Raw genomic sequence first — 14,108 nt, forward strand, 5'->3', positions numbered from 1 at the left:
CGTACATATATACATTGTACATGTACTCCCATGCATACACATGTACAAATAAATAATCATATGCATACACATTGATGTATATATGCATGCATACACATTGCACACATATACTTACATGCATAGATACACATACGCATACATTAACAATAATAATAAAAAATAAAATAATATTAATACGTATTTTAACCAGTCTAATAGCTAGCTGCGGCTACAGGCCAAAGCATTGCTCCACACAGCAAACGAAGCAAATTTATTCCCGTCAACAAGCAAGGGGGGGGGTAAAGGATCTCTAAAAAGGTTGGTGAGGGTGATGGCGGTTGAAGTCCGTTACGATGCAATCGCTCGAGCGGGACGAGGAGTATATATATATAAAAAAAGAAGAAGGGCCGACGTTTTGACCAATTAAGTTCTTCCGTAAGAGGAGTGATCGATCAAAATACCTGGTTAGGGCCTTTAGAGTTGTATGAAAGGAGAGTTCCCTGACTTTGGTTGCCTCAACACCCTGGCAGAGGATGAAATTGCCACATGATACTCTGCCGCTAGTTAAGGATCTACTAGACGCCGTAGGAATGATGCAAATTGTTAGGGTAGTTAGACTGTGGATCTGTTTATTTTCCATAACTCTGGTCGGATGGTCGTGGCCCCCGGATCTGGTGAAGTCCGAGTGAATCTGTATGCTAAATGTTGGAAATTAGAGTGCTGACCACTAGATAGGCTGTAAAACGGGTTTTCTGTTTTTTTCCCCAATATTAGTAGTATTATTGAATGCCGATAATAACAGAGGGTGTAAGGCTTGGGTGTTGAAGTTTTTTTTATGCCACACGTGGAAAGAAGAGCTTGTCTATAAAGCCAGAGACGATGATTCGTCCATGTCGATGAAGCAAAGGACAACAATTTGTGTTGTTTCGGCTGATTGCCGAGGATTTTATCGACCATGAGTAGTGTCGACGGGAGTAGAGAGATGTTCCTGGAATTGAAATTTGGTTTTATTAAGAGGCCATGAGATCATAGGGACTGAGTCATACTTTCGACCTGGCGCAAGGATTAGCGCCACATGGCATTAATTGTGGATTTTATTTTTACAGTGTATTATGGTATGACAGCTTTCTTTGCCAGCGGGGTGAGCACATGTAGTTCCTTTTAATTTAAACGAGTAAGTAGAAAATGTATGTCTTCGCCATACATTTTGATAAAAAAATGCGGAAGGAATGGTCGAGAATAGATTGGTAAAAGCAGTAAATTGTCTGTTTATCTATCTATCTATATATCTATCTATCTATCTATCTATCTATCAATCAATCTATCTATCTATTTATATAATTATCTATCTATCTAGTGATGAGTGGACAACAGAGATTTGAAGTAATGTTTTGACAACATGTCAAACTCTGTAACCCGATCAGTTTGCACTGGAAGATGCGAACGGGGATTGGAAGTGACGTGTCACATGTCACGGGTTCCGGTTTATGCAAGCATAGTTGATAGTTAGATTTGGGACACCAAGAGAAAATGATGGAATAAAATGAGTCTCCTCCTGAGGGAGGAGAAATCTCAGAATAGAGGCATAGAAGACCCCTCTCCAAATTATAGCTCGTTGGCCACTCTCTTTTGCTATGGCGAATAGTGACGGGAGTGAATAAAATACATAAAATATCACATCGTCTTTGGTCTTGTTTGTAAGCGTTCTTTTAAACAGATTCTAGCTTCCCCAAGGACGGTTGACGAACGTCCCAGAAAAAAGCACATCCGAAAACAATAGTCCGTAACACAAACAAATACAACGTACATAGTTACATACATATGGTCCGTTATGATAAGAACGCAACAACCATTTATTAGTGTCACATACAGATATACACACGTACGTTTATTTGGAACCCTTCCGCAACACAAATACGTCACAAATGCACGTATAGAACATATTGATTATATTTTTTGGACCGTAGTTATAAATAAATTTCGTTAATGCCATTGCGATTAATAGACTATGCGAACATTATGATAAAAACAGTTTTGACGAAGGATCAATAAAAATCTTATGTAACGTCCATACTCCTACGCGGTGTTTTGATGCATGGGTGAATCATAACGACTGACTGAAATAGCGCAGGTCAATTTACCTGGCATGGTCGGACACTCTGGGAACGGACTGTTTTGAATTAGGTATGTTTCAGTTCAAGCTTTAGAGGTGCACTTTTTAAGACATTACCTCCTTTTTCGGAAGAGGAGATTGGTTTAATTAGATGCATGAAGTACCCTTACTCAAGAATGATGAAGTCCATTCTCAACTCTGTTGATAACTTTCTCGAATGACCACCTCGGGAAGCCGGATTTATACCTAAAGTAACTGTATGCCTAATCGTGCTGAGAAACGGGTATTTACACAAAATGTGTTCCTGTGTCCAAAAAAAAAAAAAAAAAAAAAAAAAAAGGATACACCTATTGCTAACTTTACCACCAACACGTATTGTGTTACACTACTTGTGCTTTCATAAATAAATACTGTATCCCGCTTTTTCTAGTATGAATTTTCAAATAATATTCTAAAAACCAAAAACCAAAAAATAAAAATAAAATAACACAAGAAATAACTAACTGCTTGTGCCTGACAGTGCTCTGGAGTGTTCATGCTTTCAGTTTTTGTTTCAGATTTATTTTTAAACCTTGCCGTATTTTCTATACTTTTAACGAAAATATTATTATTATTAAAATTATATATAATAAGGCAGAACTTAATTGCGTTCTTTCCTAAATTTTTGTTTGTAAACATTACAATCAATTTTACTCTATTGTCAAACAAGAGCAGGTATCCCTAAGATTTTTCATGAAGTTATTTCTTCTTCTTCTTCTTCTTCTTCTTCTTTTTTTTATTATCATTATTATTATTATTATTATTATTATTATTATTATTATTATCAACAACAACAACAACAACAACAACGGTCTACTCACAAAAATCTCCAGCTACGGTACACCTGGATATGTTTTTTCAATTATTAAATCATTTCTCTCTGATAGGTTCATAAGAGTAGTGATTGATGGGCAGAAATCAGAAGCTCACAATATTAATGCTGGAGTCCCTCAGAGGTCCATCCTGTGCTCAACTCTCTTCCTAATCTACATCAGTGATCTCCCAAATCACACCCTAAGATCATTCATAGATATTTAGACACTAGCATCTATAGCAACACTTCAAAGGCCGTAAACAACCAAGTTCTCTCTGATTCTTTCTCACCTGATTTTGAGCACATGGTGCAATGAGGAAAGCGGTGGCTGATTAATTTTAATGCATCTAAAACCAAGCTTCTATCTTTACATCATCAACTCTCTGATCCCCGTCTGTCATTAATTAAAATGAATAGCTCTCATCTTAGGGAAGCTCCATGTTTTCACAAGCTTTTTGGTCTGACTTTTACTCCTGATTTGAAATGGAACACGTACATCAAATCAGTTGCCAAGGCTGCTCGAAAAATGGTGGAATCATTCTACCGCTCCAGAAGATATCTCACTGCTGATGCAATTCTCTACCATTATAAAAGCCAAGTGCGTACAAGGATGGAGTACTGTTGCCACATCTGGGTAGGAGCTGCTAGAAGCACCTTATCCTACATTGATAGAGTTCAAAATAGACTTCCTAGCTTTGTGGGAGATGCCCTTTTCTCTTCCCTGCAACCTCTTTCCCACAGAAGAGATGTTGCCAACCTGTCTCTGTTTATTCGTTATTTTCATGGCAAGTATTCGTCTAGCTGAAACCACTATTAATAATTTCCCTCGCTCTTTACCCGTGCCTAAACCTAAACGTATATTCCATGAACAAAGCTTCTTTCTTAGAACTCTTTCGTTTCCCTGCTTTCCAACTGACTACAATATGGTCGTCTTCAAGTCCAACGTGAACAAGTTCTTGATGAGCCTCCCCCCCCTTAAGTAATCCAATTTACTAAATTTCCACTACTAATGATTACTATGATATTGTCCCATTGACTACTGTACACTCATTAACACATCCTTGAGTGACCTCCGGGCTTTCATAAGTGGTGACTATGAGTTCTCACATAGGTCATCATTAATAATTAGTCACTGATAATAACCTGTAGTGTTCCTAGGAGTTTGGGTGACAACAAGTCTCCCCATATTTCTAGTACTCTCCACCTCTTTCAATAACTATTGCAAATGTCTCTGCGATTTTGCTACAGACTTTTATAATTGATTTATTGTTAGAAACAAGTATTGGTCTTCGCTAAGATTTGGATGGCAACAAGGTTTTAAGTACTGCCAGTACTTATTAGTACTCTTTTAGTGGAAGTATGGTTAGTGTTCTTCCTTCTCGGCCTTTCCATCTTCCTCAACTCTTCACATGTATTTTTGTGGTATCAGCCGATACTTATCTGACTAAATAAAATCATTCGGTGTAATGGGTGGATGGAGGGTAAAAACTCCGCCAAATCACATTAATATTTTAACATTCATTTATAAGAAAACGTGTATTGATCCTGGAATAGGACTATATTTTCAATTGCATCACAAATGTTGTATACGCATCTTATTTATAAAATTTGCGAACATTTTTTTTCAGATTTGTATCGCCAAACTTGCTGGGATATAGATGAACGCGGTTCTGTAGGAGAGACAATTCTTCACCTGTGTCTTCTCAATGCAACCTCTACACATGCCGATCTGGCAAAGCGTTTGGTACGCCTCTTTCCGAACCTAATAAACGATATATACCATTCCGAAGAATACTACGGTAAGTATTACACTTCAAACCTTACACACACGAAGTGTTATATATTCTTAACAAGAACATTGTAATGCCCATCTATGGAGCGGAATAGCTGTTCCCCATATCGAGAATAAAAGAAGACGGCGAGAGGTCTTACTTACAGAAGAGATAACATGACGTCAAAATTCTAGCATCAATAAATCATAACCTTAATTTATTATCACGTTAAGCAACTTAGTTAACAAACTAACGATTTCACACACACACACACACACACACACACACACACACACACACACACACACACACACACACGCACACACCACATATATATATAGTGGCTGAATTTAGCGAGATTCGTAATCGTGCCAATAGTGATTGTAGTTCGGTGACCTTACCATTGGGATACAAAACTCGCCAAGCAGAGAAAGATAAGGTAATGCTTTTTTGTAAAGCGATATTTTAATGTGCTTAAGTATATTATCACAAATCAATAACAAACAAAATGCTAACATTTATGTGCTATATTTCTGTGCTGTTGACAAATTGTTGTAGCCCAGTAGTCGTCGGGATTTCGAATCTCGCTTAATTAAGCCATACAGCATATATATATATATATATATATATATATATATATATATATATATATATATATATATATATATATGAACAAATGATTAATAAAATATGTTAAAAGACATCTTGAAAAAGAGTTAAAAACATATTTAATTTAAAAATATATATATATATATATATATATATATATATATATATATATATATGATTTTCAGAATGTGAGAGAATGTATATAATAAATTCCACAGCCAAACAACGTCGCAGCTCACAAGAGCCATGACGGTTCTTTGACTGTCATGGCTCTTGTGAGCTGCGACGTTGTTTGGCTGTGGAATTTATTATATATATATATATATATATATATATATATATATATATATTTATATTTATATTTATGTATGTATATACATATATATATACATATATATACACATATATATATACATATATATACACATATATATACACACGCACACACACACACACACACACACACACACACACACACACACACACACACACACACACACACACACACATATATATATTATCTGTTCGTATTTGACTTTTAATTGAAATATTCTAGTGTTCACGTCAATTTAAAAAATAACTTCAAATTGGGGAGGCAAAAAGAAAGTCCGCACAATCGAAAATTGTTATTTAAATGTAACTTTAGGACATTAATGCAACACAAATACAACAGGAACACAATGAACTAGTTAATATTTAGTATCATAGCCCTTCTGCAATTTGATAGTCTGCAATCTTTTGGGCATTCCTTGAATCAGACTGCAACAATACTCCGGGGAAAGGGCATCCCACTTTTCTTTAATTTTTGGCCAAAGTTCTTCGAAATTTGAAATTTTATCATTGCGTGGCTGTTACTTGATGTAATGCCATACGTTTTCGATAGGATTGAGGTCTAGAGATTGTGCAGGTCAATTAAAACACGGAATAGCATGCTCTTCCAGAAACCTCTTGACATTGCCAGCTGTGTGAATGGGAGCATTATCCTGCATGAAGATGGGATTATCATCAAAACTCCGACCAAAGTAGGGTAGAAAATGCTCATTCAACATATTAATGTACTTCGTCGAATTAATTCGACCATGCAAGCGAACTATAGGCCCTGGACCATCAATAATGCCCCACACCAAAACTGAACCTCCACCACTTAAATTCTTCGTCTTTCCTCCAACGGACGTACTGCCTACCATCACTGCCTAGCCTATTGAACTTGCTTTCATCGCTAAAAATCACTTTTAACCAATATAAAAAGTCATGATTTTCATTGCATCTGATGAAGTCCAGACGGCGCTTTCTGTTCTTTACAGAAATCATTGGCTTGCATCTTGCAACATATTCTCGCAAATTCAATTCCTTTAATCTGTTCTTGACAGTAGAAAGAGAGCATTTTTTTAACAAGATTGCACTGTTATTGGATTTGGGAAGCTGTTTCAAATCTGTTTCTTGGGCTGCGAATCTTGATAGCATTGTCTTCCCTGTTAGAAATAACTCTAGTACGATCAGATTTAGAGGCATCACGAACACTGCCAATGTTTTGGTACTTTTGCACAGTCTTTCGTACCGTTTTCTCATCACATTTCAATCTGCAGCCGATTTATCGATTAGATAAACCAGAAAGGTAGAGATTAATGAGCTCCTGACGATCACTAAGAGAAAGTCATAGCATATGGACTAAATATTACGTTGTATAACCTGGAACAACAACAATTACGACTAGAGATGCTTTGCTGCCTGTTGGTGGATATTTTAATCTGATTTAGGGGCAATAATAGAAGCTGGTTTTAACCGAATTTGTTGCTGCGGACTTTCTTTTTGCCTCCTCAATTTGAAGTTACTTTTTTAAAATGATGTGAACACTAGAATATTTCAATTAAAAGTCAAATATGATCAGGTAAAATTATAGAGGAATAAAAGGCGAATCAAATGAGGTATAAGTTGTTTAAACAGTTACATTAAATTTAGCTTAACTTTGCAGTTTTTGCAAAAATTACAAGTGCGGACTTTGTTTTTGCCGGCACTGTATATATATATATATATATATATATATATATATATATATATATATATATATATATATATATATATATATATATGTGTGTGTGTGTGAAATTTATTTATACAAACATTGATGGTTACATATGTACATACATGTTTCTGTAATCACCCGCGTTGGGGGATTACGTCTTCAGGCCAAGAACCATCGTCGAGAACTATAAAATTATGTACCCCAATATATATATATATATATATATATATATATATATATATATATATATATATATATATATATATATATATATATTGGGGTACATAATTTCATAATCGCTAAATAAAGACCACATTTTACCATAATGAATAAAAAAAAAGAACAAAAGTGAAAGAGCCAGCTGACCGGTTTCACACCTCGCTCAACAGGTGGCGCCTCTGAATTTGTTGATTTAGGTTCGCATGATTCTACTGTATCTAATGAGACCAAGTGTCAACAGCGTCTGGTCAAATGGGTAAAAAGTGGAGCTCTTCCTGTCTCTATTTCAAAGTTAATCAGATCAAATGGTTCTATCTGTCCTCGCCTCTATGGCTTACCTAAAATCCATAAGAATGGATACCATTGAGACCTATATTATCAATGATAAGTCTTCCCAACACAAGTTAGCCAACTATTTTGGAACCTGTTTTGGAACGTTAGAGTTGTTATTTTTATTTTTATTTTATTTTATTATTTATTTATTTATTTTTTCTTTTGCATTAAAGATTCTTTTACATTTGCTGATTTTATCAAAAACTGTAATTACTCTGATAAATTTATGTGTTTTTTTTATATTTCTAATCTCTTTACTTGTGTTCCACTTTTGGTGACTATTAACATCTATGCTGACGCGCTATATTGTAATCAACTTCCGATTCCCTCTATTGTCGAAAATATTTTTATGGAATTAATGAAATTCGCCAACATGTCGGTTGAATTCAGTTTCAATAATATCATGCATAAACAAATAGATAGTGAAGCGATGGGTTCTCCCTTGAAACCAGCATTGGCAAACAGTTTTGTGGATTTCCATGAAAAGGGTCTATTATCTGATTAAAAAAAAAAAAATAATAATAAACTGATCTTTACTTTCGTTACGTTGATGGCACCTTCTGTTTGTTTTACAACGAAACGAAATTTGACGCTTATTTTGCGTCTCTCAATAACCTTCAGCCATCCCTTAAGTTTACGGTTAACAAAGAAGTTAATTCTAGTCTTCCATTTTTGGATATATTAGTTGCTAGGACTTCTTCTGGTTTTGTTACATCTGTCTGTCGTAAACGTTTTTTTTTTTTTTTTTTTTTTTTTTTTTTTTGCTAGGTTAGTGACAGGTTTGCCGGACAAATAACACTGGCTATTCAACAGTGTTATTTTGCATCGAATCCTCGTGTTTTTTTCTACTATCATCGATCCGAAAAGACGTTCTTCCCTCCACCATAATAACTCTAGTGCTTATTTATTTAAATATATTTGTGGCTCGCAATACGTTGAACGGACATCGCAGAGATTAGATTCCCGCATGAAATAACATATCCCAGTTAAGATTCGTCATGCAAAATTTTCACCATCAAACGTTTTGAACAATACGGCCATATGTGAACCCCTGATAAATAGCCGTGTTTGTGCTTCCGGGTTCAGTATTGACTTATTCATTCTCAGCAAGTCATACTCGTTATTTCATTTGAAAATCCTAGAAACCGCATATATTAAGTTCTTTAAACCTCTTTGTAAGCAAAAAGAAACTCTATTAGAACTTAATGTGGTTTCTATTTGATTCTTTCCATGCTTAATTATTCTCCTCGCTTTTTTGTGTCTTCCGCCATATTTCCATTTCATATTATTATTTTTTTAATGGTAATTATGCCTCTATTTAGCTGTGTTGAGCGATGTCCGAAATTGATCAGCTGACTCTTTCACTTTTTACTTGTTTAAATTTTCTCATTAAGACAAGGTCATTCATATTTGGCGTAGGCAGGTACTTTTCAAGATATAAATATTTGCATTCTGCACTGTAATTCACTTGTGGAGGTTGGAGGTGTCTGTTCCAACAGCCTTTCTTACCATGGGGTGAGTCTATTCCGAAAACCGTTCTTAACATGGTCAGGTTGGGGGTGACCATCAACAACACTCGTACTTTACTTTTTATGTGGGGGGGTATGCTTCCACCGAGCAACGCCAGCTAACGTGTCCTTCTAGTTTACTAATAAAAAACGTACCAAGGCTACACATCCATTGGAAATATTTCGATCGTAGCTTAAATAATCTATGGTCTCATCAATAATGCTAGTAAAACTAAGCTGGTCTCTTTTAACAATTACAAGAAGCCTCTCCGACCACCGATATACATGACAAATAGCTCCCTACTTGAATAATCCTTTTTCAAACTCCTCGGTTTAACATCCACAGGAAATATGAACTGAAACAAATACACTGAAGACATTGGGAAGGCTGCTGCGAGGAAGGTGGGATCCCTCTATCATGCTAGAAAAGTATTCACACCTGAGAGTATCCTGTACCTCTACAAGAACACCATTTGCCCATGCATGGAGTATTGTTGTCACATCTCGGCTGATGCATCTACCATTAGTCTCTCCCTGTTGGATAGGGCCCAAAAAAGGATCTCCAGGCCCCACTTTGTTAACTAGACTCCATCCCCTGTCCCATCGTCGCAATGTTCCATCCCTGTGCCTGTTTTATAAGTATATTAATGGAATGTGCTCTGATGAATTCATTGCATTTGTGCTCTCTCGACATACACTATCCGACAAACCGGCTTAGCAGCAAAATCACGCTCTTCATTATTGAGATTCCTTAATACCACACAGATTTCTACTCTAATAACTTCTTCCTTAGAATAGCTAGACTTTGGAATTCCATTCCTGTTACCTACTTCCCTAACTGTACTGATATGCAGAAGTTAAAATGTAACGTAAACCAACACTTAATCTTTCTTAGGCATGGTCTCAATTGGTAGTCCCTTACGTCCAAGTGGCAATATGCCTTGTTTTGGGTGAAGGTAAGTAAAGAAAAAATCAGGATGGTAGAACATTTTCGTATTTTAGGTATTCATTCTGAAAGAAAAAAGAAAAAAAAAATAAGTTGTAGGAAGAGACACTTGATAAAATGTCATGTTGGAAAGATTAAAAGAAAGAAAGGATAAAATAAAAAGGAAAATATTATATCATGTAAATGGTCTCATGTTAATTTTTGCCCCTTGGGGTGGGGAGGGAACTTGATATCCTTCATATAAAATAACCGACCTTATGTCTAACTTTGTTCTCATAGAAAAACAAGTAAATAAGGACACATCGACTGAAACATAGTATAAATATGGAATTTTAGGGAACTTTCCTTTTTTGTAAGAATGTGTGAGAGATATTATCGCTAATGGTCGACATAAATAAAAGGGAAGTTTATAAGCCTACATTCGATTCTGCTTATACAAATGAAGCAATAAAGAAAAGTGAATGATGTGTTGTGCAATAACTAGAGCTAGAACAACAGCATATTCTTTTCATTGTTTTGACTCTCGAGTGTGTATCCATTGATATCTTATATGCTTTTATATCAAGTGATGTGGTTCTCGGTTGATTAACTGTGTCGGATATATACTCGAGAGTCAAAACAATGAAAAGAATATTGTCGTCATAGCCCTAGTAATAACCAGTCATGTGTGGCTAAATGGTGCAAGGTGGATCGCACCTGCTTCTCTGAATAATAAGGATAATCAGTCTGATGGGATTATGCTCGTGAGTTTGGACAATCAGTTTTGTTCATACAAGCATTTCATTCTCTTTAATTTTCTACTTCTTTCTCAACTTTCTTTCTGGTTTAATAAGTAAGAAATACAATGCATTGTGGATTGCCACACAGGTGCATTTGTGTAGCCATTTCTGCCCAGATTTGCAAATGGTACTTTAATGTAGGCAAAATACATCTCATTAACAAAGTCGTTAATGTTAGGTATTTGATGATGCAAAGTGAAGTTTTTACAGATATTGCAGGAAATTATAGCTGAATTAAAGTGTGTAGACATGATTATGACATATCTTGTACATACGTCATAATCATGTCTACACACTAATTCCCGTCAGATCACTGGACTTAAGCGAACTTGAGCCTGACCATTATTGAATACCAGGTGCTGAATGTGCTCTTTGCTAATATATTCAGACTTTTAGACCTTCTCCTTGTAAGTAAAACGCGTTCTAGTACACCCTCCATATATATATATATATATATATATATATATATATATATATATATATATATATATATATATATACACACACACTAGCAAAAATACCCGTCGTTGACTGGGTTCAAAAACAGCCTACAGAAAATGGACTCTGGTTTATGAAAATATGATAGGTTATGAAAAGGAAGGGTTGTAAAGAGATAGCTTCGAATTTGGGGGTATCAAAACCAAAGCAAAATATGATTAAAGCAAAAATAAAATAGATAAACCTCATAATTTATTATACCGTACCTGTCACACTGAAACACTTATCACAATATTCTGTGGATCTATATTAAAAAACCTTGTTAAACTTTGTGACATATTTCCATTCTATGGAGGCCAGGCGCGAACGAACACCCCATAATTTTATTATACCATATTTCTTCAAACTGAAACATAATTATCAAAGTATACTTACGCAGAAAGATATGAAAAGTCTTTATTAAAGTTTGTGCCTATTTTCATTCTATGAAGGCCAGGCGCGAACGCAGACCCCACAATTTTATTATACCATCCCTATTTAAGTAAAAACATACTTATCAAAGTATTCTTATGTACATCTGTATCAAAAACACTTGTAAACGTTTGTTTTTAATTTTTAATTTTTTATTTCCATACTTTGTGGACCAGGCGCGAACGCAGACCCCCCAATTTTAATGAACCACCGTTCTGCCAGATCAAACATACCCATTCCTATGTCTCGATACATCTTCTATCATTATATGTAAACAGTTTTTTAAAATAGTAAACCATATAGGAGCCTATTCGTGACCACACACACACACACACACACACACACGCACACACACACATTCAGGTTTATATATATATATATATATATATATATATATATATATATATATATATATATATATATATATATATATATATATATATATATATATATATATATATATATATATATATATATATATATATATATATATATATATATATATATATATATATATATATATATATATATATATATATATATATATATATATATATATATATATATATATATATAATCCAGAATTGACTATGAAGAAGTTGAAAGCTGGCATTTCACCGTCCCAGCATGCTGCGAACATTCTACAGACATAACAGAAAATTTAAATTTTCTAAACGAACATTTTATTCGCTCGAAATATTTTTCACTCTTTCAGTATAAATTTGTAAAGATATAAATATGCTTTGTTCGTTAACCGTGTTTCTCTCTTTCATTCACAATAGTCTTTAGGTGAAGCACTTGCTAAATGTTGACTCTTATCCACAACGATCATTCTTTTTTTTTTTTTTTTTTGTCCATTGTTCTCATTTGCTACTTGTAACCGCTTTAATTCCTATTCAAACTGTGATTCACGCTACACAACAATACAGCGTGTTATCGATTGAACATTGAAAATAAAATAAAAGACGGATTAAAACGTAGTACGTTGATTATACGTTGATTCGAAACGTTTTCTCTCTTTCTTCAATTTGCTGAAATTTGATATTACTAACCTGTCTAGTCCTGTCAGCACTCCATTTCCCAACAGTCGACTTATACAGAATCTAAACCAAATAGTTAAATATGAGACTGGCGACATTATTGATTGTGGGGAATTAATGATCCCTATGCGAAATTATCTTCAGAGCAGCGCAATGAATGATAATAACGCAATTATATGATAAACTGATTGACCCCTCATTTTGAATTCTAGTTATTTAACAATAGCGATAAGCAGAATGTGTAAAAAAGTAAAATCTTGAATTAAAATTAAAAAAAAAAACAAAACAGAAAATAACATAAAATTAAATCTATATATTATTATCAGGTTGCCCGACGTTGCCAGGTCGTAAAATATGTATAAATATTATGTTTTAATTCATACACATTTATAATAATCTATATTTTTATAAAGTAATAGGGTTCGTGTGTTTCTGTCTGTGTGTACAGCTCTCCATCATCAAAGAAATATAAAGGAGGTAAGAGGGTAGATCTCTCCTGGTAGAGAAACATTAGAACCCATTTTAGGATGTTTCTGTTATAGGAGACATAAGAATCAATGCCTAATTTCTTTATATACTAGTCTACAAACCACCCCCATATCGAATGACTTATGCTCATTTGCATATCACATTATATTAAATCTCTTTAACTAATTACCTCGACCTTATTACATATTGGAAATATTCTAATCATTTCAACTGTACTATTTACAAAATCTATTTAACATTTAATTATTTAATATATTTTCATTTAATTTTATATTCGATTTATTTCACTTTACGTATATTATCAAAACAATTCATTGGCGAGCAAAGCTTTATGTTTTGGGATTGTATTGAAAATGTAATGGAAATTTCAATTTCGTTCCGTTTTAATCTTTTATATTTTACTTGCCAATATAATTGAAAGAATACAATTCAACTATCGTAATTTTATATAAATAAACAAAAACAAATATTTTAAAATAAAACTTTATTAAAAAATAAATAATTTTATTTTTAAATGAAAAAAATCAATTTAGTAA

The 14,108-nt window shown here is 34.1% G+C and overlaps 1 protein-coding gene across 1 annotated transcript in view; it reads left to right on the plus strand.

Annotated features, from left to right (window-relative positions):
- LOC145286078 (transient receptor potential cation channel subfamily V member 6-like) overlaps window positions 1–14,108 on the plus strand; it is a 103,678-nt gene that overhangs the window by 9,101 nt on the left and 80,469 nt on the right. Inside the window, exon 2 of the mRNA XM_080134748.1 lies at window positions 4,574–4,744. Coding sequence (XP_079990874.1) covers window positions 4,574–4,744 — 171 coding nt within the window. The remainder of the gene's footprint in view (window positions 1–4,573; window positions 4,745–14,108) is intronic.

Source organism: Euprymna scolopes, chromosome 10 (assembly GCF_053919585.1).
Source record: "Euprymna scolopes isolate OS-2025 chromosome 10, ASM5391958v1, whole genome shotgun sequence".
NCBI lineage: Eukaryota > Metazoa > Mollusca > Cephalopoda > Sepiida > Sepiolidae > Euprymna > Euprymna scolopes.